Consider the following 27,887-nt stretch of genomic DNA (forward strand, 5'->3'; position numbering starts at 1 on the left):
TTTTCTGATGCTCTATTTAGAGGTAAAATTTCAAAGGGATCTACCAAGTAACTAAGGGTATTGTGATACTCTGAGTGAGGGTTTGAGAGTGGACCTTTGAAATAACACAGCTGGACATTGGAATATATATGAAACAAGTGTTTATTTGATTGAATCCTGAAACCTGTTACATCAGAGGACAAGGAACACAAGGTAAAACGCCTCTGTAGTTCACGAAGCACAGTCATAGCACAGCTTCTTCTTCCCCAATTCTAGAGATCTGATGAGTCATGAAGCATTTCATTGATATATTTCTCATTCTTGCTGATGCTTTTCAACCTTGTCCTGCCTTATACTAGTAATACCATTGGAAGTTCAACTTCTCTTTTACCATCTGCTAGTAGGGTGGCCAAATTCACTGGTCTGTTTTTTTTTTTCTGGCAGGACAGAAAGGAAATGTGTATTGTGGAACAACACACATATTTTTATTCACATTCTATTTTACGATTCATGTTTAGTGGGATGTTCTTGGGGGCAAGGTTAGAAAGGAATTGCCACGAGCAGTTTTATATTTTCAAAATTATTGGGTCAATATTGAGCCGGCATTGGTCAGCATTTTTATAAACACTAACCATTGCTGGTAATTTAGACCCAGTATTCAGTGCTGGTCATATCCAGTTACATGGGTATAATTGCTATTTCAGTACCATATCTACATAACTAACCCAACAAAGACAGGACTGTTATTTAAGTGGTCCTACTTGACTGTTAACTTTGTGGGTACCAGTATGGAATAATGCTGGTGCCTGCATAACTCCTGGCTCCACCCAGACCTTGCTCCTAGACTACCAAGGGACTGTTCTGACAGTGATGCGGGAGTCAGAGGGGATATTCATTAGCACTGCCGGATTAAGTTCCACTGAATATCCCCTCATGACCATCTCATGCATGGTTTATAATTTTGAATATAGGACCCTATCTGGTCAATATTCAGACAGCAGTGGTCAGCGGTTCATCAAATGCTGACTGCCATATGCAAAATTAGGCCCCGATACTCAATGCTGGGCCATACAATGAGACTCCCGCTAGTGGTCATGGTGGCTGTTTCTATTATGAAGCTGCAAGAAACAGGAATAAGTGGGGGTTTGCACCTGCCCCCATCGCACCACTGGACCACCAGGGAGTAAGGTAGGCCTGGAGGGGTCCCCTCTACTTGGGGAGAGGGGTGCTGGTTCTTGTGTCAGGATTGGGATGGGAGGAGGATTACAGCTGGTGCCAGAAAGGGTGTTGGAAGGGGAATGGAGCTGGTGCCAGGTTGGAACAAGGGAGGGGAATCAGAGCTGGTGCCAGGTTGGAGGGAGGAATGGGAGGACAGTGTACTTTGCAGGCTGATACCCAGAAGTTATGCAGGTGCTGGCCAGTATTTAGTGCTGGCACCTACACAGTTAACTGGGTAAAGTTAGGTTTCTTTTTTATGTAGTCCTACATGGCCGGGTACCTATGGGGTGCTGGCACTGATTATTACCAGCACTCATACAGCTTCTGGCTTTGCCCCTGTAATGCCCTTGAACTATCCACTTGGAACATGGCTGGTAAGTGCTGATATTCAGTGCCGCTGAATATCAGTGGCAGGGCCGCTGAGAGCCAGAGCCGGGCCCGGGACAAGGCCGCCCCCGGCCCCCCCCCCCCCCCCCGAGGTCGTCGTCGCCAGGCCCCCCCCCCCCCACCCAAGGTCGCCGGCCCCCCTCCATCCACTACCGGCCGGGCCCTGCACTAACCTTAAACGTTTGCAGCAAGCAGCAGCAGGGCAGACCTCTCCTTTCTTCCGTGCCCCGCCCTCGCGGACTTTACGTCAGGCGGGGGCGGGACACGGAAGGAAGGAGTGGCCTGCCCTGCTGCTGCTTGCTGCAAATGTGCTAAAAGGAGGCGTTGAAGGTTAGTGCTGGGAGCGACGGAGGGAGGGCGGGTCGGACTGTGGTGTCGCTGGGCCCGGTCCCAGGGACTTTTGTCCCCCTTGTCCCCCCTCTCGGTGGCCCTGATCACGCTAGGCATGTATAAGCGATTTAAACAGGCAGGAGGCTCTCCTGTCCGTTTAAATCACTTTGAATATCAACCCCCATGTGTCTTGTTTTAACCAGAAAAACTAAGCTCAGAAAAACTAGATGCAAACCTCTGTGTATTTTTATTCTTTAGGCAATTTTCTAAGTAAAAGTATGCACATATTTTCACTTGAACATCAGTGCCCAAGATCACAGTTAAATTAAAAAAAAGTGCCTATAGATTTTGCAGCAGTGTGGGCAATTTGTTTATTGCCCTTATTAGGCACAAATCTATCTCAAATACAGAAAATAAAAATAAATATCTTAGCAAAAGCATGAAAATTATCACCATAAATATAAAGGATTTTGGATTCAGCTCATGTTTAATGGTAGATTTCAAATCACTGACTGGGAATATGCATGGGAGGGAGGGTAGGGAGTGTGAATGTGTAACACAACAATTTACTTTAGTTCCCTCTACCATTAGGCACCCTACTAAAAACACAATATCTGTATCAATGCTGCTCATCTAGTTATCATATTTCAAAACTGTTCTGTCCCCAAATTCATGCAGGCAGGGTACTTGTTGTTTATATGTGTCCTGTGTTATTTAAGTAGAATAGGACTACAATGTGATATAACTGTAGTTCTCTTGTGATAGGCTCTTCCTGAGCACCTGTCCCTGTTCCCTATGCCTTGTGGACTTTTCCTATTGGCTGGCCCTTGTCTCTGTGTATGTGGACTGTAGCCGCCACTTCTCATGGGTTTCTAAGAACTGTAAGCTAACTTTACTGTACCTGTTGCATACTTCCCTTTCAAGCTACTATAAATAACCAGGTGTTTAACAGTTTAAAAGTATTCACAGCATTTATTCCTTGCTCCCCTGGTATACAGAATGAGCTGGAATAGACTCCCAGTTCTGCAAGGCAGAGACTCTTGTCCAGCACATCTAAATGTAAGTTATTTCCCTTTGTTTGAATTTGGTTCAAGAGTTCTGAGTCTTCACAGTGATGTTCTATACTCTGGTTATCTGCATACTAATCTGAGTAGAGAAAGCCTATCAGGAGACAGAGCAGAACAAAAACAAAATGTAATACATTCTTACCAAGTGGTGGTCCATGTGTTATTAGAATATCTGTTCCTTCAGGAATAAGATTCCATTTGTCTAACAGAGCCTGTCCTCGAGGGAGATTAAACCCCCAACCATAAAACCATGGTTGCCTGCCAAAGAAAATTATTTTAATCATATCATCATTTAAGGAAAATCTTAAAGCGTAATTCAGGCCAAATCATTTTGACCTTAAGAAAATTAATAGCATCAGATCCTATAGTTGTGCAAAACATCACATGTCATTTAAGTAAAAAAAAATTACCTATATCTAAAAATATTAATTATGGCTTGAAAATTAGAATTGTGGTATCTAGATAGAACTACCACCACAGATATTTCATTCCTTGTCACTTGAAGCAGATGAATCCAGGAACTAGTGGGTTGTCCGCCTACCAGCAGGTGGAGATAGAGATAAACAAACTAAAGGCAGTGATGCCAGACGGCCAGCTCCTTTCTCAGTTAGTATGTCTCTATCTCAGCAGGTGGTGGACGGCTTTTTCTCCAGCTCCTGGGCTCCAAGGCCTCTGAGGGTGCTCTTGGGCCGGTGGCCAGTTTGAGCCGGGGGGGGTGGCGGACTGGTGGTGTCCCCTTTGGCAGCATACGCAGTTGCTGGGTCCCTGCTGCACCTCAAATCCCTCTGAACAGGCTTTTGCTGTTCCTTTCCTTCCGTTTGTTTCTGCCTCCTCACTCAAAAAAAAAAAAGAGGACCCATAGAATTTATTTAAAAGAGAAACAGAGAAGTACAGGGAAGTGTGTTTTTGCTCAGAGCAGGTTTGTGTTACTGCTGCCCGAGTCCTGTTTTCTGCCTGCTTGTCTGAGCCTGCCTCGAAGTGGAGTCAGAGAGTTTTTTTTTCTTCAGCTCAGCTGTCAGTTCCTGCGCTTTCCCGGTCCGGGGTAAGTCCTGCTGGGTTCCTGTTCGGGGATGGGCGATGGCAGCGGAGGCGGTTAAAACGCTGTTCCCGATGTGGGAACGTGTTCGGCGGCGGGCCTTTGCAGCTCGGGGTGTGCTGATTTGGCGGGACTTGACAGAGCGGTGGCCTCCCCCAAGAGCGTGCTTTCCCGCCCAGAGCCTGGCGATTCTCACATCATTTTGCGATCAGTTGCGGAGCCGGCTCCGGTAGCGGTTTTGGGCAAAGCTTCTTCTCCACTGGTAGGGGAGTCGGGGGGGGGGGGGCGTCAGGCACTGTGGGCGGTGGTGCAGGTGCCATGGCTGCGACCTCCTCCGTTGTGGGGGAGGGGTTTTCGCCAGAGTTTATTTTGCTACTCCATCAGGCGTTTTTGTTGAAAAGGGTCTTGTCCCCCCCCCCCCCCCCCCTCATGCAGCTGCGACAGCTTCAGCCTTTGATTTTCTCAGGGGGTCTGGGGGTAACCAAGAGATTTTGGGTTTTTTTCCCAGAGGATTTCTCCTCCCTTAAAAGCCTAGGCTTTCTTTGGGGTCTGAGGAGGAGTCCTGCATACGGTCGCCTGCAGCTTCCTCCATGGTGGATCTCGGAACAGACGGGGGTAGAGGACGTGGAGGACGGTGTCCTCACTAACCAACCGGAGGACTCTTCCGCCGTGAGGATTTTCCATAAGGAGGAGTTGTCTTCCTTTATCTCTCAGGCGCTGGAGCCCGAATATAGAGGGCCCTGAGGGTTGCGGCTTCTCAGGCGGTCAACCCCAAGATGGCTAGTACCAGACGACCTTCTAAGGCCTTTCCGGTACATGAAGCTATTGAACAGTTGATTTCGGCCCAGTGGGCGGATCCGGTTAGGGGGGCTGAAAGTAGCCAGGGCTATGGTCTGTGCCCTGAATAAGACAGATACAAATCAAGGGGCTGGTGGTTGGGAGGCGGGGCTAGTGCTGGGCAGACTATGGTCTGTGCCCTGAAAAAGACAGATACAAATCAAGGTAAGGTATACACAAAAGTAGCACATATGAGTTAATCTTGTTGGGCAAACTGGATGGACCATGCAGGTCTTTTTCTGCCGTCATCTACTATGTTACTATGGGGCTCATTTTCAAAGCACTTAGCCTCCCAAAGTTCCATAGAAACCTATGGAACTTAGCCTCCCAAAGTGCTTTGAAAATATGCCTCTATGTATCCTGTTTCAGCGGAACGTTTAGAGCAGTTTGCTCTAACTAGGGTGGATGCCCTGGTGATGGCGTTCACTAAAAAGACTACTCTTCCAGTGGAAGGTGGTGTGGCACTTAAGGATATGCAAGACAGACGGCTAGAGGCCTCTTTAAAATGTGCCTTTGAGGTGGCCGCTTTGACACTTCTATTAGAGAGTGGGGCCTTTGCTGAGCAGAATTTCAAACCAGATATTGGGCTGCCAGGTCCTAGGGCACAGCGGGTTAGCTAAGAGCTGGGCAAAACACCTGTCAGCAAACTATGTGCATGGAATGTGGCTTCTGCATATACATGGGCCTTCATATAGATCCCTGGGCCAGCTCTTCACAAACTGGGGGGGGGGGGGGGGGGCTGTGAATAGCTGTCTACTTAACTCAGGTGTGGAGGGTTTCCACTGCTAGATACCCTACACCTATCAGCTTAGCCAGTGTTGGCCTGGTGATATCAGGAAGGTCTGGAAGGTCTGCCTTTTCCAAGGAGGTGCACCTTTACTGTTGATACAGACCTGGACATAACAACCAAAAGCAGGTCACAGTATGTGCCAGAATGACCATCTACCTCACAATTTAACTCTATAGCTGTCTGTGTAGCTGTCTGTGTTGGGGGTGGGAGCATCACCTCTTTCAACACTACCTATGCTATCAATAGATAGGTGGTGTCACCAAGTGCTGGTGTTGATGGGGCTGCATGGTCTGTGTCAGAACATTTGGGACCCACCTGGCGTCCCCAAGTCCAGCTCTGTGCTGGAGACTGCAATCTGGGTGGCATTACAGGAGTCCCGTGTCAAACATCCTACATATATAGGTGTCATGATGTGGCCAGATAGAAGACCACACATACTGGTGTAGGTCCTAATTAGCCTACTTGAGGAATTTTCCTGTCTGTTCCTTACAGCTTCCATCAGTAGACCAGCCCCATTAACCCCCCTGACCCTGCAACCCTTTGGACACCCGGCATAGAGCTGCCTAACATACAGGTATATTGTCTTGCACTAGCGACCTGATGGTACAACCACCACCAGATATGCATAGGCAGTGCCTAAACTATAGATTACTCTCTGTTCCGCATGCTTCCTTATCCACAATCAACATGGCTGAGGGCCAAGAAAGTCCTGCAAGCAGCTTCTATCTTGTCATATTTGCACAATGATAAGCTTCTACAATGGTACACATTGGTGAGGAGGAAAGGGAAAACAATCATGTACAACTATTGGCGATACCCATAACTCATGAGTTAAAGGAACCATTAGATACATGTTTATTTTATCACAATTGCCAAACAATCAAGTACTAAACAGCAGGGGAGCTTGCCCATAGGAATAAGATGCCTCAATGTGGGAGCAGCAGGGCACAGGCAAGGGGAACTATGTAGGCACCAGGTTGGAGCCAACTGCAGGGGATTTAGATCAGGAACTGTAATTGCAGAGCTGTGGACACCTGTGAAGCTGGAGAAAATAGAAAGATCTCAATCTTGAGAAAAGGCACAGAATGGGGAGCCCTTGACCATGAGAGAAGAGAGTACACACATCCATTCTCAGTGCCTCTTCTCCCTCCCCCATGCAGGCAGCCACAACTGAGTGAAGACATCTGTACATAGGGTAGAAACAATTGTTATCACTATCATAGTCCACTGCTGCCCCCTGCATTCCTGCTGACCAGCTGCAGTTCTCCATCCTGTCCTGCAATAAGCAAGAAATGTTTGGTTAGCACCTACATAGCGCAGAGCATGTGTCAGATCAGCTGCTTAGCAGAAGGGGAAGGGATGGCAAACTATTGGGCTGATGATCAGAAGCCCCACGCTGTTCCAAACAGCGCTCCAAAAATAGCGACGGAACAACGCGGGACTATAATGCCCCTATGATCAAAGCTAATAGCATGCAAATTTATGTACGCTATTAGCTCTGATCATAGGGGTACGTCTGCAGGAGGATTGTGCCTGGGCATGCGCCCATGGCACAATCCTCCCCCAGAAGTTGTTGACAGGTCCAGGCTTTTCTCCTAGACCTGTCAAACCTAAGCCTGCTCCCCCCTAAACACAAGTCCTGGAGGTCCAGTGGACTTCCAGGCCCCTCTCCCCAAAGCACAAAACCCTGGTGGTCCAATGGGACCGCTAGCTTCCCACTCCCACCCACCATCACACAAAAAAGCCTGGTGGTCAGTGGGACCGCTATCTATCTGCCCCAACTCCACCCCCGGTGACCTACCTCTCTGTAGTGGTGATAGTGGTTGGAGAAGGGAAGGATTAGCGCTCCCTCTCTCCTCTTCAGGGGCCTTCCCAAAATGGTGGTCCCGCCCTGTCTGGTGTATCCTGGGATGCACTGGGTGGGGCTTAACTTCCATATATGGGTTAAGCCCCACCCAGCACATCCCAGGATGCACTGGGCAGGGCAGAACACAGTCATTTTGGGACAGCCCCCGAAAAGGAGGGAGAGAGTGCTAGTCCCTCCCTCCTCCAACTACTACCACCATACGGAAACGAAGGCCCCAGGGGGGTGGAGGGGGCAGATAGCAGTCCCACTGTACCACCAGGGCGTTTTTGTGAGATGTGGGGGGGTTGGGAGGGTAGGAAGCTAGCGGTCCCACTGCACCACCAGGGTTTTTGTGCTATGGGGGTGGGGGACCTGGAGGTGCACTGGACCTCCATGTCTTGTGTTTTTTGGGGGGGAGGGCGGGCTTAGGTTTGACAGGTCTGGGAGAAAATCTCGGATTGTCAAACCTCTTCAGTGGGTCTTCTTCATTCCTCCTGAATTGATTTGCACTTTTCTGACTACTGACAGGCATGACCCATGACCTACAAAGCTAAAGGCTTAAATCTTAAAACTGCCTGAAAGCTGCATTTTTTCTGTGTTCTCTGTATTATTGCTGAGAGCTGTAAATGCTGTAGATGCAAGGTCACACTGTACCAGCAAAGAGTGCTCTTCCCCCTCCCGTGACAGAAATGGTGCCGCTGATTCTGCACTAACAAGGACATACACAGTTTGGGAGTGAAGACATGTTGAGTCAGCACAGTGATAACACCCGGGTCCTAGGGAAATTCTTGTAATGAAATAGCACTGCAATCTTCAGTAAAAGAGCTTGGACTTATTATAAGATGCTGTGATTTGTAAACATTCAGATATCATGTTCTGTGTTCCAGAACATTCAGATACTGTGTTTCATTCTATGTAAACAATGGAGTAAGACAGAAAGTAGCTGAGATTGCAAGTTGTAGACTGGTTGGGAGGGGGATTGATGCTCAATCCACTGTATATAAGACACGGTTGTGTTGTATCTAGTTAGAGGGGTGAGATAGCCAACCGAGTGACTCTTTATCACAGTGGTCTCGCTCTCCCTCTCGTAACAAATTGCTAATGCCTGATTTCTTTGCTATTTATTACTCTAATTCCCTAATTCCCTAATTACTATACCTGATTACTTTGTCTGATCACCCTGTCCAATTACTTTGTCTAATTGTTTTATTGCCTAATTAGTTTATTGTCTAATTGCCTTATCGTCTATGTTGGAATAAAGACTATCCCTTTGGAAGGAAAATAGCCTCTGTCTTTGCTGTCACCCCATATCTCGGAGGTGGCTGGTCCATTGTATCTTGGGTGGGTGTAAGGAGGTAGAAATCCTATTTGCCCTACATTTCCAAATTGTATATTTCTTATGGTAAGTAGATATATCAGAGAAATAATTCCCACATAATTACAGCCCTTACTGATACTAGGTTGTCAGAGGGGGCCATGTAAGAACAGACTCCACTAAAAACACTCCCTCACTAGCAAACCCTAATTGGCATAAGGTTTGCAGTGGTAGCAGCACCCTTGTTTGGCGCACTGTCCGCTGGTCATGTGGGTTGAATGCGGAAGACCTTTGTTTGCTCGCATTTTCATGCAATTAGCGTTCAGAGCCAGCAAGCGCATTATTACACATGCTCACCGGCTCTGATCATTGGGAGAAAACACAGGTGCTAGTATGGCACTATTGGCCTCCAGCGCCCATATTTGCTCCTGACCATCAGCTCGTACGTGAAAAAGACAGAGCCCATCTGGCTGAAAGTTTCCTAGGTGCAGGTGGTTGATCCTGAAGGGGAGAGAATGGAAAATCAGAGTCAGGTTTTGAAAATGCAGAGTATATGATAAGCCACCATCCACTCTGAAACCTGTACAAAAGAAAGGGTATACCGCCCCCAAACCAATTCTCCATCAATACAGTGCAAGGATCCCCAAACATAATCAAAAAGAAAGCATAATCAAAAGAAAGAGTGTCCAGGTTTAGCCCATAATCTTGACAGTGTCCAGATCGCTAGATCAGCTTAAGACATTTAAAAATGTCACTCATAATCAAAAGTAAAATGTCCAGATTGCTAGCCCAGCCAAAGATGTTTAGAAATCACACCTATAATGGAAATTAAAACATCCAGATCATCATACCATCTGAAGATGCTTAGAAATCACACCAATAATTTAAGCTCACCTTCTGCATTCTCTCTCCTCATTTCTACCTGGCTAATTGTTACCTCTGTGCTGTGTTTTGGACAATTCTGTTGAGTTTCTGTTGTCTGTTTTTATTCCATTGCATTTTAAAACACTGTGTTATTTGATATTTACCTGGGCACTGCATTTGAAAACTCAACTCTGTTACTAAGAGCATTTAAAAGTGTTTTTCTGAACTTGGCTTCTGCTCATCCCCCACCTGGTCTCTAGGATGCCGTTTTTGAAAAACTGAGGTGTGGCTGGCTGACCTCCTGAAATAGGAAGCTGAGGGACACCACATGGTCCACTGAGATCTGCCTTGCGCTGAAACCTCATTGTCTGAGATTTATTTATGACATTTCCGTCCCACTCAGGTTCAATGTGGCTTACAATCTCTCTATATAATAATTTGTCAGTCTGTGTCCCTGGATGGCTGGGTTCGTAACCATATGCAAATGAGCTACTAAGTAATCAACTACGTAATCAATTCACCTCCAGCCTTCCATTTCCTCTCAGTGTTCCACCCTCGAGGAAAGAGAAAATTATGTCAGAGGAGGACGGGACACTGAGAGAGAAGGAAAGGGAAGGCTGGAAGCAAACCTGCTTTCACTGACGCCGCTACGACTTAAGGTAAAATAAAAGTTTTAAAGGAAGGGCGGCAGGAAGGAAAGGAGGGCTGTTGTGAGAGAAAAGGGTGGGCAGGTGAGGGCTGGGGTTGAACTGGAACTCGGGTGCTTAAAAGTGGGGCAGGTAGGGGCTGGGGTGAGTCACTGGACATGGATGGGATGGGATGGGAGAGCAGGGGAGAATCGCTGGAAATGGAGGGGAGGGCAGGGGAGAGAAGAGAAATCGCTTATATGATAGCCTTCCTAGGGCCCGTTTCATTTTTGGAGAAACAGGCTTTTTTGCTTGTATAAACATAAAAGAGAATAAATAAATTAGAGTTACATTTAATGAATACATCATAAAAAAATATTATATAGGAAGTGACAGGGGCTAATTCCAGGGGGTGTCATGAAGAAGTGAAATATTATAAGGAACTAAATAATATTCAGCACCGAGTTCTAACATTGTCGAAGACTGAGCTAAATAAGTACGTTTTCAATAAATGACAAACTAACCCATAATCACTAGTATATCTAATTTGTTTAGGAAGAGAATTCTAGATTTTGGTGCATTGATAAGAAAAGTTTGCATTGTGGATTGATTTGTAAGATACATTTCTGCAACTGGGGAAATGTAAAATGAGATATTCTGTGGATGACATAGAAGTATTATGTGGAGGTAAATCAATGAGTTCATTTATATAGGATGGTGACATACCAAATAAAATTTGATGGACCTATGCACATAGCTTGAACGAAATTCTGCTCTTTATAGGTAACCAGTGTAGATTATGAAGGAGTGAGGTAGCTTTAGCAAAGCACGGTGATTTATAAATTAGACGAGCAGCCGTGTTTTAAACAGTCTGTAATTTTTTAAAGAAGGCCACAATTAATTCCAGCACAAATGGAATTACAATAGTCAATTTTTGTTAGAACAAGAGATTGGGCTAAGGTATGGAAGACTGGTCTTGTGAAAAATGATCACAATCTCTTTAGTTTCCAAACTTTCTAAGGTTAAAAACTGATCAATTGTAACCCCTAAGATTTTCCTTGAGGATACAAGAGGATAGGTTATATTATCAACTGTAAATCTTTGAGAATAGTCAGATAATAAGGATTTGTTATTAATAAAAATTTAGTCTTCTCAGTATTAAAATTCAATTTAAAATTAGAAGCCCAGGATTCAGTTAATGTGATACCTAATCTGATTTGGGTTAACAATATCGTAAAATGTTTTGTAAAATGGAACGTAAATAGTGATGTCATCAGCATAAATACAAATAGAAAGACCATTGCTCTCAAGTAGATTACCAATAGGAATCATTATGATGTAAAATAAGATGAGAGACAAGGGAGAACCCTGTAGCACTTCACAACCAGAAAGCCAGGATGAAGAGATAGTGCCTAATTGATTAACTTGGTATGATCTAGATTTCAAAAATCCTGAGAACCAATCATGGACAGTACCACAAATATCATAATGGTTAAGAATATTTAAGAGAATATTGTGGTTGACAGTATCGAATGCGCTAGATATATCAAATTGGAGTACTATAATTTTATTACCAATATTGAACTCCCATCTGAAGTTGGCTAAGAGAGTGGTAAGAACAGTTTTGATGCTGTAGGAAGGTCTAAATTCAGATAGCGATTTGTGCAGAATGGAATGGAGCTGGAGATATTCTATTAGTTGTTGCGAGACCAGTCCTTCCATGAGGCTATCTGTAACTGGAACCAATGCTTTGGCTTGTTTGGAAATTTTTAGGGATAGGAGTCATGGTAATATTGCCACTTTAGAGGAAATGGACCCAGAGATAACATTATAACTACACTAGTAAAAAAGCCCCATTTCTGATGCAAATGAAACGGGGGCTAGCAAGGTTTTCTTCTGTGTGCATGTGGGAGTGTGTGTGTCCCTGCCCTCTGCCCTCTCTCCCTTTCCCTCTGCTCTCTGTCCCCTCCCCCCTCGGAGTCGAGTCCTTCAGTGTTAAGTTTCCTGCTCTGCTGTGTTTGTGTTACAGAGATAGTGAGGGCTTCTGCCCTCTCTCCCCTCCCCCCTCTGAGTCCTTCACTGTTACAGAGAGAGCGATTTGATTTCGTGCTTTGCTGTGTTTTCCTTCACTGTTTGTGTTACAGAGAGAGCGAGGGCGGGGCAGACACTCATGGGGAAACCGTATATCTCTCCCCCTTCCGGCTGGAGGCTTCATTTAGAACGTTGGTGGTGCCTTTTATATATAGAGATAAGTATTGCCATACTAGGACAGACCAAAGGTCCATCAAGCCCAGCATCCTGTTTCCAACAGTGGCCAATGAAGGTCACAACTACCTGGCAAAATCCTAAAACAGTACAATACATTTTATTGCTGTTTATCCCACAAATAAGTAGTGGATTTTCCCCCAAGTCAATTTAATGATGGTCTACGGACTTTTCCTTTAGGCAGCTGTCCAGACCTTTTTAAACCCTGCTAAGCTAACTGCCTTTACCACATTCTCTGGCAATGAATTCTAGAGTTTAATTACATGTTGAGTGAAGAAAAATTTCTCCAATTCGTATTAAATTTACTACTTTGTAGCTCCATCGCTGCCCCCTAGTCTTAGTTTATTTTTTGGAAAAAACAAACAATTCAAGTCTACCTGTTCCACTCCATCATTTAATTTATAGACTTCTATCATATATCTCCTCAACCATCTTTTCTCCAAGCTGAAGAGCCCTAGACACTTCAGCCTTCCTCATAGGGAAGTCGTCCCATCCCTTTATCATTTTCATAGCCCTTCTCTGTACCTTTTCTAATTCCACTATCAGGCTGATTTTGAAAGAGAAGGACGCCCATTCTTTTGACACAGATCGGAAGATGGGCGTCCTTCTCACAGGTTTGCCCAATTGGTATAATCGAAAGCCAATTTTGGGCGCCCTCAACTGCTTTCCGTCGTGGGGATGACCAAGTTTCTAGGGGCTTGCCGGAGCGTAGTGAAGGCGGGACTTGGGCGTGCCTAACACATGGATGTCCTCGACCCTAATGGAAAAAAAGGGCGTCCCTGACGAACACTTGGACGACTTTACCTGGTCTGGTTTTTTCCTTACGACCAAGCCACAAAAGGTGCCTGAACTGACCAGAAGACCACTGGAGGGAAGCGGGGATGACCTTTCCCTTACTCCCCCAGTGGTCACTAAACTTCTCCCACCCTCAAAAAACATCTTTAAAATATTTTGTGCCACCTCAAATGTCATACTCCGGGTCCATCGCAGCAGTATGCAGGGTCCCTGGAGCAGTTTTAGTGGGTGCAGTGCACTTCAGGCAGGCGGACCCAGGCCCATCCCCCCCCCACCTGTTACACTTGTGGTGGGTACTGTGAGCCCTCCAAACCCACCACAAACCCACTGTACCACATCTAGTTGCCCCCCTTCACCTGTAAGGGCTATGGTAGCTGGTATACAGTTGTGGGTAGTGGGTTTTGGGAGGGCTCAGCAACCACAAGGTAAGGGAGCTATGTACCTGGAGCAATTTCTGAAGTCCACCTGCAGTGCCCCCTAGGGTGCCCGGTTGGACTCCTGGCATGTCAGGAGGATGGGCACTATGAATGCTGGCTCCTCCTATGACCAAAAAGTTTGCATGTGGTCGTTTCTGAGATGGGCGTCCTTTGTTTCCATTATCGCCAAAAATCAGAAATGACCAAGTCTAGGGACGACCATCTCTAAGGACAACCTAAATTTCAGGATTTGGGCGTCCCCGATCGTATTATCAAAACGAAAGATGGACGCCCATCATAGGCGGTCGGTGGCCCAACTGTTTGGGGAGGCTAAAGGGGGCGGGGTTAGGGGTGGTGCCAGGGATGGGGATAACATCCATAATTAGACAACACACAGAAAAAAAGTATATAAGTACATAAGTATTGCCATACTGGGAAAGACCAAAGGTCCATCAAGCCCAGCATCCTGTTTCCAACAGTGGCCAATCCAGGTCACAAATAACTGGCAAGACCCCAAAAAAGTACAAAACATTTTATACTGCTTATCCCAGAAATAGTGGGCTTTCCCCAAGTCCATTTAATAATGGTCTATGGACTTTTCCTTTAGGAAGCCATCCAAACTTTTTAAAACTCCGCTAAGCTAACCGCCTTTACCACATTCTCTGGCAACGAATTCCAGAGTTTAATTACACGTTGAGTGAAGAAAACATTTCTCCGATTCGTTTTAAATTTACATATTACTAACAATAGTTCCGCCAGTTCATTTTTCAATTCTATCAGTACTCTGGGATGAATACCATCTGGTCCAGGATATTTGCAACTCTTCAATTTGTCAAATTGCCCCATTACATCCTCTAGGTTTATAGAGATTTCATTCAGTTTCTCTGACTCGTCAGCTTTGAATACCATTTCTGGCACCGATATCTCTCCCAAATTTTCCTCTGTGTAGACCAAAGCAAAGAATTAATTTAATCTCTCCCTTATGGCTTTGTGTTCCCTGATGGCCCCTTTTACCCCTCGGTCATCTGGCGGTCCAACCGATTCTTTTGCCGGTTTCTTGCTTTTAATATACCTAAAAAAAAAATTACTATGTATTTTTGCCTCCAACGCAATCTTTTTTTCAATGTTCCTCTTTGCCTTCCTTATCAGCGCTTTGTATTTGACTTGACAATCCTTATGCTGTTTCCTATTTTTTTCAGTCAGTTCCTTCTTCCATTTTCTGAAGGATTTTCTTTTAGCTCTCATACCTTCCTTCAACTCACTTTTTAACCATGCCGGCTGTCGTTTGGTCTTCCTCCCTCCTTTTTTAATACACGAAATATATTTGGCCTGGGCTTCTAAGATGGTATTTTTGAACAGCATCCAAGCCTGATGTAAAATTTTGACCCTTGCAACTGCTCCTCTGAGTTTTTTTTTTCCACCTTTCTTCTCATTTTATCATAGTCTCCTTTTTAAAAGTTAATCACTAACATATTTGGATTTCCTGTTTATACTTACTCCAAAGCTAATATCAAATCTGATCATATTATGTTCACTGTTGTCAAGTGGCCCCATCACCATTACCTCCCGCACCAGATCATGCACTCCACTATGGACTAGGTCTAGAAATTTTCCTTCTCTTGTCGGCTCCTGCACCAGTTGCTCCATAAAGAAATCCTTGATTTCGTCAAGGAATTTTACCTCCCTAGTATGCCCTGATGTTACATTTACCCAGTCAATACCAGGGCAATTGAAATCACCCATTATTATTGTGTTGCCCAGTTAGTTAGCATCCCTAATTTCCAAAAACATTTCTACATCTGTCTGTTCATCCTGGCCAGGTTGACTACCGGAATACCCTATCTTCCTTGTTTTGGTGATATCTTTGAAAGATACCTATTCCTAAACATGTGCTTTTGAGCGACTGTCGGCCTTCCCCCAGTTTCTAGTTTAAAAGCTGCTCTATCTCCTTTTTAAATGCTGATGCCAGCAGCCTGGTCCCACCCTGGTTAATGTGAAGCCCATCCTTTCGGAATAGGCTTCCCCTTCCCCAGAATGTTGCCCAGTTCCTAAATTTTCACAATCCTCCTGTAATTTAACAACTTTAAATAACTTTTTGTCGTGAGGAAATTTAACTATCACTAGTTACTCCCATCTCTAGATCATTTATAAATATGTTAAAAACAAACATTCCCAGCACAGGCCCTGGGGGAACCCCACTACCTACCCTTCTCCATTGAGAATACTGACCATATAACCCTGTTTTCTGTCTTTTAACCAGTTTTTAATCCACAATAGGATACTACCTCCTATCCCATGACTCTCTAATTTCTTCTTGAGTCTTTCTTGAGGTAATTTGTCAAACACCTTTTGAAAATCCATATACACAATATCGACTGGCTCACCTTTATCCACATGTTAGTTCACCCCTTTAAAGAAATGTAATAGATTGGTGAGGCAAGATATCCCTTCACTAAATCCATATTGGCTTTGTCTCATTAATCCATGCTTTTGAATATGCTCTGTAATTTTCTTCTTTATAATAGTCTCTACCATTTTGCCCGTACCGACATCAGGCTCAGCGGTCTATAATTTCCCCCTCTGGAACCTTTTTTAAATATCGGCATTACATTGGTCACCCTCCAATCTTCTGGTACCACTCTCTATTTTAAAGATAAATTACATATTACTAACAATAGTTCCACAAGTTCATTTTTCAGTTCTATCAATACTCTGGGATGAATACCATCCAGTCCAGGCAATTTGCTACTCTTCAATTTGTCAAATTGCGCCATTACATCTTCCAGGTTTATAGAGATTTCATTCAGTTTCTCTGACTCGTCAGCTTTGAATATCTTTTCTGGCACTAGAATCTCTCCCAAATCTTCCTCTAAGACTGAAGTGAAGAATTCATTTAATTAATTTATTTGTTACATTTGTACTCCACATTTTCCCATCTTTTTGCAGGCTCAATGTGGCTTACATAGTACGTGAGGCATTAGCCACCTCCGGTAATGAAACAAATACAAAGTGGTGTTACGGTCAAATGAAATTCATGTGTTACAGACACATTAGGGAATCATAGAGAAGAAGAGTTATATAATGTTCATTACGAGCTTTGGTTTCGTTGTGTTGCAGGGTTCACGCGCATAAGTTGGGTCAGTAGGGTATGCCTTTTCGAACAGGTTGGTCTTTATTGATTTCTGGAAGTTAAAGTGGTCGTACGTTGTTTTCACGGCTTTCGGTAGTACATTCCACAGTTCCGTGCTTATATAGGAGAAGCTCGATGCATAAACGTATTTGTACTTGAGTCCTTTATAGCTAGGGTAGTGAAGATTTAATCTCTCAGCTATGGCTTTTGTCTTCCCTGAGTGCCCCTTTTACTCCTCAGTCATCTAGCGGTCCAACCAATTCTTTTGCCAGCTTCTTATTTTTAATATACCTCAAAAATTTTTTACTATGTGTTTTTGCCTCCAGCGCAATCTTTTTTTCAATGTCCCTCTTTGTCATCCTTATCAGCACTTTGCATTTGACTTGCCATTCCTTATGCTGTTTCTTATTATTTTCAGTTGGATCCTTCTTCCATTTTCTGAAAGATTTTCTTTTAGCTCTAATAGCTTCCTTTACCTCACTTTTAACCATGCCGGCTATCATCTGGTCTTCCTTCCTCCCAGGGCCGGTCAAACCCGGTAAGCAGGGTAAGCATCGCAGGGGGGTGCCTGCCTTCAAGGGCGCCGCCATACCGCGCCGCCCTTGGTGCTTTAAATCTTTAATTTACTTCAGTTCCAGCAGCCGCGTCATTTGAAAGCCCTGCCCTGTCTCTAGCCTTCCCTCCCTTTGTTAGTTCGTTCCGCAGTCCCGCCTTCTGACGTCATTTCCTCGAGGGCGGGACTCTGAGGGAACGAACTCACGAGGGAAGGAAGGCTAGAGACAGGGCAGGGCTTTCAAATGACGTGGCTGCTGGAACGGAGGTAAATTAAATATTTAAAGTACCAAGGGCGGCGCGGTATGGCGGAGGATGGGGCGAAGGAGAATCTCTGGACAGGGGCAGGGTGGGAGAAGAGAGAAAGGAGATTGGGGGGGGGGGGCGTCAACTCATAGTCTGCTGGGGGGCGCCAGAGACCCTAGGACCGGCCCTGCTTCCTCCTTTTTTTTATATGTGGAATATATTTGGCCTGGGCTTCCAGGATGGTATTTTTGAACAGCATCCACGCCTGATGTAAATTTTTGACCTATGCAGCTGCTCCTCAGTTTTTTTTTCACTGTTCTCATTTTATCATAGTCTCTAATGTATTAAATTAAGATAGGAGTGTAGATAATCAAAATACAGTGTGGGGGCTGACCTAAGCAGGTAGTTGGGACAAATGTCAAGCAAACATTGCGATTTGGCATATTTGCATAATAACTGACTGACTTGATCCACTGATAAAGAATGAAAATCAGACCAAATTCTGTCAGCTTGCAAGCAAGAGGATGACTGATCATGTTGATTCAGGGAATGTTCAATTGAAGAGGGGGAGCTATATAGTTCCAGTCTGATTTTAATTATTTTCTGTTCGAAATAGTTTGTTGAAGAGTGGGATTCATTAATTTTAGAAACAGATCGAGTGTTAAATGAGTTGTTAACCAAAGAATATAATTTCCTAGGGTTGACTTTTATTTCACCTATAAACTTTGAGTAAAGCGAAGTTACTTACCTGTAGCAGGTATTCTCCGAGGACAGCAGGCTGATTGTTCTCACGATTGGGTGACGTCCCACGGCAGCCCCAGTTCGGAAGATCTTCCTAGCAACAAAGTTTGCTAGCCCTCGCGTGCACATGCGCGAACCGCACAAGCGTGACCGTCTTTCCGCTCGTAGCGCGAGCGTGCTCCTCAGTCCAGTAGAAAGCAAAAGACAAGAGAAGACACAACTCCAAAGGGGAGGAGGGCGGGTTTGTGAGAACAATCAGACTGCTGTCCTTGGAGAATACCTGCTACAGGTAAGTAACTTCGCTTTCTCCGAAGACAAGCAGGCCTCTTGTTCTCACGATTGGGGTATCCCTAGCACCCAGGCTCACTCAAAACAACAAACAGTGGTCAATTGGGCCTTGCATCGGCGAGGACATAACTGAGATTGACCTAAATAGAACCAACTAACTGAGAGTGCAGCCTGGAACAGAATAAAACTGGGCCTAGGGGGTGGAGTTGAATTCTAAACCCCAAACAGATTCTGCAGCACCGACTGCCCAAACTGACTGTTGCGTCGGGTATCCTGCTGTAGGCAGTAATGAGATGTGAATGTGTGGACAGATGACCACGTCGCAGCCTTGCAAATCTCTTCAATAGTGGCTGACTTCAAGTGGGCCACTGACGCTGCCATGGCTCTAACACTATGAGCCGTGACATGACCCTCAAGAGTCAGCCCAGCTTGGACGTACGTGAAGGAGAAATGCAATGTGCTAGCCAATTGGAGATGGTGCATTTCCCGACAGACACTCCCCTTCTGTTGGGATCAAAAGAAACAAACATTTGGGCGGACTGTCTGAATAGGCTTGTCCGCTCCAGATAGAAGGCCAATGCTCACTTGCAGTCCAATGTGTGCAACTGACGTTCAGCAGGGCGGGTATGAGGTCGGGGAAAAAATGTTGGCAAGACAATTGACTGGTTAAGATGGAACTCCGACACCACTTTTGGCAAGAACTTAGGGTGAGTGCGGAGGACTACTCTTATGATGAAATTTAGTATAAGGAGCATGAGCTACCAAGGTTTGAAGCTCACCGACTCTACGAGCTGAAGTGACTGCCACCAACAAAATGACCTTCCAAGTCAAGTACTTCAGATGGCAGGAATTCAGTGGCTCAATTAGAGCTTTCATCAGCTGGGCGAGAACGACATTGAGATCCCATGACACAGTAGGATGCTTGACAGGGGACTTTGACAAAAGCAAACCTCTCATGAAGCAAACAACTAAAGGCTGTCCCGAGATAGGCTTACCCTCTACACGATAATGAAAAGCACTAATTGTGCTAAGGTGAACCCTTGTCTTGTGACCAGACTCGGACAAGTGCAGAAGGTATTCAAGCAGGGTCTGTGTAGGACAAGAACGAGGATCTAGGGCCTTGCTGTCACACCAGATGGCAAACCTCTTCCATTTGAAAGAATAACACCTCTTCGTGGAATCTTTTCTGGAAGCAAGCAAGACTCGGGAGACACCCTCAGAAAGACCCAAGGAGGCAAAGTCTACGCTCTCAACATCCAGGCCGTGAGAGCCAGAGACTGGAGGTTGGGATGCAGAAGCGCCCCCTCGTTCTGAGTGATGAGGGTTGGAAAACACTCCAATCTCCACGGTTCTTTGGAGAACAACTCCAGAAGAAGAGGGAACCAGATCTGGTGTTGCCAGAAGGGAGCAATCAGAATCATGATTCCATGATCCTGCTTGAGTTTCAGCAAAGTCTTCCCTACCAAGGGTATGGGAGGATACGCATACAGGAGGCTCTTCCCCCAATGAAGGAGAAAGGCATCTGATGATAGTCTGTCATGGGCCTGAAGTCTGGAACAGAACTGAGGGACCTTGTGGCTGACCTGAGTGGCAAAATGATCTACCAAGGGGGTGCCCCATGATTGAAAGATCATGCGTACTACTCTCGAGTTGAGAGACCACTCGTGAGGTTGCATTATCCTGCTCAACCTGTCAGCCAGACTGTTGTTTATGCCTGACAGATAGGTGGCTTGGAGAAACATGCCGTACTGGCGAGCCCAAAGCCACATCCTGACAGCTTCCTGACACAGGGGGCGAGATCCGGTGCCCCCCTGCTTGTTGTTGTAGTACATAGCAACCTGATTGTCTGTCTGAATTTGAATAATTTGATGAGACAGACGATCTCTGAAAGTCTTTAGCGTGTTCCAGACCACTCGTAACTCCAGGAGATTGATCTGAAAACCTGTTTCCTGGAGGGACCAACTTCCTTGAGTGTGAAGCCCATCGACATGAGCTCCCCACCCCAGGAGAGACGCATCCGTCGTCAGCACTTTTTGTGGCTGAGGAATTTGAAAGGGACGTCCCAGGGTCAAATTGGAGCGAATTGTCCACCATCGCAGGGAATTGTGAAAAGCGGTGGACAACTGGACTGCATCTTCCAGATCCCTTGCAGCTTGATACCACTGGGAAGCCAAGGTCCATTGAGCTGATCTCATGTGAAGACGGGCCATGGGAGTCACATGAACTGTGGAGGCCATATGGACCAGAAGTCTCAACATCTGCCGAACTGTGATCTGCTGAGACGCTCTGGCCAAGGAAACCAGGGACAGAAGGTTGTCCGCCCTCGCCTCGGGAAGATAGGCCCGAGCTGTCTGAGAGTCCAGCAGAGCTCCTATGAATTCTAGTTGTTGAACTGGAAGGAGATGGGACTTTGGATAATTTATAACAAACCCGAGTAGCTCCAGGAGTTTGAGAGTAATCTGCATGGACTGTAGAGCTCCTGCCTCCGAGGTGTTCTTCACCAGCCAATCGTCAAGATAAGGAAAAACATGCACTCCCAGCCTGCGTAGCGACGCTGCAATGACCGCCAGGCATTTGGTGAACACCCTGGGTGCAGAGGTGAGCCAAAAGGGCAGCACACAATACTGAAAGTGCTGTGTTCCCAGACGGAATCGAAGATACTGCCTGTGAGCTGGCAGTATCAGGATGTGTGTATAAGCATCCTTTAAGTCCAGAGAGCATAACCAATCGTTTTCCTGAATCATGGGAAGAAGGGTGCCCAGGGAAAGCATCCTGAACTTTTCTCGGACCAGTATTTGTTGAGGGCCCTTAGGTCTAAGATGGGATGCATCCCCCCTGTTTTCTTTTCCATAAGGAAGTACCTGGAATAGAATCCCAGCCCTTCCTGCCCTGGTGGCATGGGCTCGACCGCATTGGCACTGAGAAGGGCGGAGAGTTCCTCTGCAAATACCTGCCTGTGCTGGAAGCTGAAGGACTGAGCTCCCGGTGGGCAATTTGGAGGTTTGGAGATCAAATTGAGGGAGTATCCTAGCCGGACTATTTGGAGAACCCACCGGTCGGAGGTTACAAGAGGCCACCTTTGGTGAAAAACCTTTAACCTCCCTCCTACCAGTAGATCGTCCGGCATGGACACTTTTATATCGGCTATGCTCGCCTGGAGCCAGTCAAAAGCCCGTCCCTTGCTTTTGCTGGGGAGCTGCAGGGGCCTGTTGAGGCGCACACTGTTGACGTGAACGAGCGCGCTGGGGCTTAGCCTGAGCCGTAGGGAGCATTCCTCCTCCCCCCATAAAAATGTCTAACTGATGAGGTAGATGCTGAAGGCGTCCGGTGGGACAGTTTGTCGAATGCGGTGTCCTGCTGATGGAGCTGTTCTACCACTTGTTCGACCCGCTCACCAAAAATGTTATCCCCCCGGCAAGGAGCATCCGCAATCCACTGCTGGACTCTATTCTCCAGGTCAGAGGCACGCAGCCATGACAGTCTGAGCATCACTATACCTTGAGAAGCGGCCCTGGACGCAACATCAAAAGTGTCGTAAACACCCCTGGACAGGAATTTGCGACATGCCTTCCGCTGCCTGACCACCTCCTGAAAAGGCTTGGCCTGCTCCGACGGGAGCTTATCGACCAAGTCCGTCAGCTGCCTCACATTGTTCCGCAAGTGGATACTCGTGTAGAGCTGGTAGGACTAAATCTTGGACACAAGCATAGCAGAATGGTAGGCCTTCCTCCCAGAGTCCTAGACTCCCGCCCCGGGGGCGCCGAGGCGTAATCCCTAGTACTCTTGACTTTCTTGAGAGCCAGATCCACAACTCCAGAGTCATGAGGCAACTGGGTCTTCATCAACTCTGGGTACCCATGGATCCAATACTGGGACTCGATCTTTTTGGGAATAGTGGGATTACTTAAGGGTTTCGTCCAGTTCGCCATCAATGTCTGCTTCAGGACATTATGAAGAGGAACAGTGGACGACTCCTAGTTTTTACTTTTAGTGGAGCCAAATCATCTAGTACTCCTTTACATGTATCATTCCATTGTTATATAAAGTCTGTGGAAGGAGCTACAATGAGCAGGTTAGTCATTTGATCTTTAGACCAGAAACTTACTGGATCAATTCTGCCTCTAATAAAAAGATATTGTTTATTGGCTATATTGGGAGAACTTATAGTTTCTTTCCAATTAAGTTTAAATATTAGCCTACTATGATCTGAACATGGAAGGAGACCACTGCGGTTCTGATATAAGACATTTTTTGGGATAGCTAAATTTAGTTGCTAATATATCTAATTGATGACCTTTGGTATGAGAGGGCAAACCATTAAAAAAAGTGAGAATTGCCAAATACCAAGAACATCAAGAACAATACCAAATACCAAGAAAATCAAGATACTACAGATTGTATTCTCTTGTTACTATGTAAGCTGCATTGAGCCTGCGATGAGTGGGAAAGCGCGGGGTACAAATGTAATAAATAAATAAATAAAATTCTGATTATTAGTGTCTTCTAGATTATTTACTTATTTATTTATTGCATTTGTATCCCCCATTTTCCCACCTCTTTGCGGGCTCAGTGTGGCTTACAATAAGATATGAATAATGGAAATACATTTGTTACAACTTGGTTATGGGTTACATTGTACAAGTTATGCGAGATCATCGAAGTATGTAAGTTAATATCTCCAACCAATACAATATTATCGTTATTGACACAAGCATTAGCAAAGAACTCATTTAATTCCTCTTCTACTTGACTCCAATTTCCTGGAGGACAGTAAATTAAAAGTAAACAGATGGATTTAGATAAGGAATACAGAACACCCAATAAAGAACAAGCAATAATTTCCAATCGAGATTGGAATTCTGAAATTACGTTTATCTCAAAAAATTATCTAAAAAAATGACTTATAAATGGCCACCCCCTCTTTACTTTAATCTTGGATAGTGGAGAATGGAATGCAGCCACATTTCAGAAATAAGGTATATGCCTAGCTCAGATTCACTTATCCAGTCTCTAATGAGTTCCGTTTAATTATCAACAGAATGTGCATTTACATAACCTACAGGTATTGGTAGATAACAGATGTTCTCAAGTTTTTTGATAGAGAAATTTGGATTAAATTTTGTTTATTATAATTCAACTTTTAATTTCTTCTGTTAAAGCAATTTGCAGAGACTTTAGAGTCTGTGCCCTGATAGACACCTCAAATGAATGCAAAGATAGGTGGATTGTGATGGAATCTGTGTTATCCAGTTTGGATAGGGTCTGATAATTTAAATGATAGGAATATTTAGAAAAACATTAACAGCGTTAGTAAAATATATTTTGACAAGATAAGGAAATATAAAAACCAATGCAGTAATATATTCAACGGGATAAAGGAGAATGATGAGTGAAAGAAAATTTTTGTTTGCAAGGAAACAAGACTTGAAAGTAAAATATGTAGTTTTGGTTGTTTTGGTAAGAATATGCTGAGTGAAGAGATCAACAAGGCTAAGGAATTAATTACTAGAAAACAAATATATATTAGCGATAAAGTACAGTTAAGGTAGACTATAAAGTACAACTTAAACGCCGTCTCTTTGATGAAGTTGAGCTGCACTGACGTCACCATCCAATGTGATGAAAGCAGGAACAACTGAGCAATGCTAGATGAATTAGGGAGCTCTGATGATATTAAGATAAGACATCTTCTGCATTCCTTCTCCTCATTTCTACCTGGCTAATTCTTCCTTCTGTGCTGTAGCTCGGGCAATTCTGTTGATTTTCTGTTGCCTGTTTTTTATCCACTGCATTTAAAAACGGTTACAGTTTCACAGCTAGCACAGCCTACAGATCTTGCTTCAGTATTAATATAAAAATTTCAACTTACAATGCTATTATGGCACTTCTTTCATTTGTATATCTGAAAAATGTTTTGTCCCCCAATTTTACCACATCAGCTATCCTTTCTTTCATTTGCCTCTTCGCATTCCTGACAGCTTTTCCAGGTATTTTTGCCTGTCCTCCTCTTTCTGAGTCTTCTTGTAATGTATGAAGGCTAACCTTTCCCTTACCTTTTCAGCTACTATATTTGAGAACCAGAGCGGCGTTCTTTTCCTCTTACGTTTAAGTAGTTTTCTAACATAAAGGTTTGTCGCTTTTAACTCATGGATTTGTCCCATTCATAAAACCTCATAAAACCTCAAGAGAGATGACATCAGAAAATATACCACCTAAGAATGAAGTTTCCTGTCTTGCACCATACCTTCCAGCAATTTGTAAAACCAAAACTCCCCCTCTGGTTTGATAGCTTGCCACCTTCTGGAATGGATGATGACAAGCTTGACGAGCTTTGTGTCACCCCTCCTCAGAAGGGGTGACAAGTGGGGAATGTATAATTATACTACAGCAAGAGGCCCTCACTGGATGCCCACCGGAAGGGTGGAAGGCCAGATTTTAGGACTCAGGCTGTAAAAATACCAGCTAGGTTTAAAAATCTATGACTGGCTGAGCAAGGACTTGCTTTTCCTGCAAGTTAATATGTGTTCTAGCTTAAGACCTATCCACTGGAATAGTGGCAGGCCAAGCTACATAGCTTTAAACAGCTGAAAAGCATTGACTAGGCCTGATAACAAGCTGATGGCCTTATAGCAGAGAACCTGCAATAGCAGGACTGCATGATGAGTCTTAATGAAACCTGGTACAACTTTCAAATTGAATGTAACACATATGATGTAGAAATTATGGATGAAAATGGCCTTTCCGCTCTACCGCTCTGCCCAAACAGAGGTGTTGTAAGGTGGTTAATACAGACTTGGAGATAGGTTTCACAACTAACACATTCTAACGATACTTGGTTGTTTAGGCCCTCCCACCCTGCCCATTAACACTCCAAGGGTGAGACTTGCTATATAGTATGTATAATCCACTGTTTATGTCCAGCAATTAATTCTATCCTAATTGCATCTGTTTTTTTTGAAAGCATATCATCTCTGACTGCAGTAACTCTCCAGCCTTCTGCTTTGGATCAGGTGCCTTTCCTGTTTTTAGATTAAAAGGTTCTCATTTAACATATACACCAGTTTGTTACTCTTTTATATTCCTCTACTAGAAGGATATTAATTTACTTTCTCCTTCCCTTAAAATTGTTTCCATTAATAGGCAAGGAAGTACATGAACTACACCCAGAGTAAATCTGAACAAGTTCCTAGATATCTCACAATAAATCTATCTGCTTCCTGTATCCCTCAGAACAGGTGTAAAAAAAAATAATAGAGTCGGGACTTGGTAGCCCATTCATTTCCTTTGATCCACAAACACAAAAAGCTCCTACACTTGAAATATGGCAAAGCAACACTGTGTCCCTAAAGCTGCAGCTCCCATTACAGAAATTGCCTGTGTCCAGACGGAAGGCTTGGTCAAAGGCAAGATTCTGGTTTCAAGTGATAAATGTATGCACATTGAATCCCTCATGAAAGAAGTACAAAAACTAAGAGAGAAGATGTCAAAACTAAGAAGCATCTGTGACAACAGGAAATTCATCCCGGAGATGAATGTTGAAACACTGGGGATCTCCAGCAAAGGGACAGAAGATCTTGTGCAGAAAGAGAACAGCTGGACACAAGTCACCAGATCCTGCAAAATCAATCCCCCAACTCCATCTTCTGCTGAACTGAAGAATCGGTTCGCAGCCCTGGAGGCAGAAGAGCTGTAAACATCTCAAGAACAAGAGGAGACAATGATCTCAAAGCCATTGGATCGGTGGCCAATAAAAAGCGAAAAGTAGTGGTTGTTGGTGATTCTCTTCTAAGTGGTATTGAAGCGACCATCTGCTGACCTGACATGATGTCCAGGGAGGTGTGCTGTCTGCCTGCTGCCAAGATTCGAGATGTAGCAAAAAGATTGCCTAGACTCATCAAACCTACTGACCACTACCCTATGCTGCTCGCCCATGCTGGCACAAATGATACTGCTAGGTATTCTACTGAATATTTCAAACGTGATTTCACGACTCTGGGTCAGAGGATAAAGCACCTGGGTACGCAGGCGGTGTTCTCATCGATCCTTCCTGTTGAAGGTAAAGGCCAAATGAAGGAAGCTTGCATCCTGGAGCTAAATGTGTGGCTGCGTGGATGGTACCGATGCAAGTGCTTCGGTTTCCTAGACCATGGGATGATATGATTTTTTAAGAGCTACTGAGCAGTAATGGTGTCCATTTTTCAAGGAAGAGACAAAGAGGGGCATAATTGAACGAAAACGTCTATCTCCATGGGCGTTTATCTGAGAACAGGTCCGTGAAGGGGCGGACCGAACCGTATTTTCGAAAAAAAATAGACGTCCATGTTTTATTCGACAATTTGTGAGCTGGGTGTTTTTGTTTTTCAGTGATAATGGAAAATGAAAGCGCCCAGCTCAAAAATGAATAAATCCAAGGCATTTGTTCGTGGGAGGGGCCAGGATTCGTAGTGCACTGGTCCCCCTCACATGCCAGGACACCAACCGGGCACCCTAGGGGGCACTTTTACAAAAACAAAAAAAAAGGTAAAAGAGCTCCCAGGTGCATAGCACCCTTCCCTTGTGTGTTGAGCCCCCCAAATCCCCCTCGAAACCCACTGCCCACAAGTCTACACCATTACTATAGCCCTAAGGGGTGAAGGGGGGCACCTACATGTGGGTACAGTGGGTTTGGGGGGGTTGGACGACTAAGCATTAAGCAGCAAAATTGTAACAGGTAGGGGGGGATGGGCCTGGGTCCACCTGCCTGAAGTCCACTGCACCCCCTAACAACTGCTCCAGGGACCTGCATACTGCTGCCAGGGAGGTGGGTATGACATTTGAGGGTGAAAATAAAAAGTTGTGAAACATCAGGTTTGTGGTGGGAGGGGGTTAGTGACCACTGGGGGAGTCAGGGGAGGTCATCCCCGATTCCCTCTGGTGGTAATCTGGTCATTTAGGGCACTTTTTGGGGCCTTATTTGTGAAAAAAACAGGGTCCAGGAAAAGTGCCCTAAATTCTAGCTACAAACGCATACTTTTTTTCCATTATCGGCGAAAGGCGCCCATCTCTCCTCGGCCAATAACCACGCCCCAGTTCCACCTTCGCCACGCCTCCGACACGCCCCGTCAACTTTGTACGCTTCCGCGATGGAGTGCAGTTGAAAACGTCCAAAATCAGCTTTCC

The 27,887-nt window shown here is 44.9% G+C and overlaps 1 protein-coding gene across 1 annotated transcript in view; it reads right to left on the bottom strand.

Moving 5' to 3' along the window:
* MPPED1 (metallophosphoesterase domain containing 1) overlaps positions 1–27,887 on the bottom strand; it is a 231,215-nt gene that overhangs the window by 61,746 nt on the left and 141,582 nt on the right. The window contains exon 4 of the mRNA XM_030215334.1: positions 3,124–3,239. Within this exon, the coding sequence (XP_030071194.1) occupies positions 3,124–3,239 (116 nt within the window). The remainder of the gene's footprint in view (positions 1–3,123; positions 3,240–27,887) is intronic.

This window comes from Microcaecilia unicolor, chromosome 9 (genome assembly GCF_901765095.1).
Source record: "Microcaecilia unicolor chromosome 9, aMicUni1.1, whole genome shotgun sequence".
Lineage (NCBI taxonomy): Eukaryota > Metazoa > Chordata > Amphibia > Gymnophiona > Siphonopidae > Microcaecilia > Microcaecilia unicolor.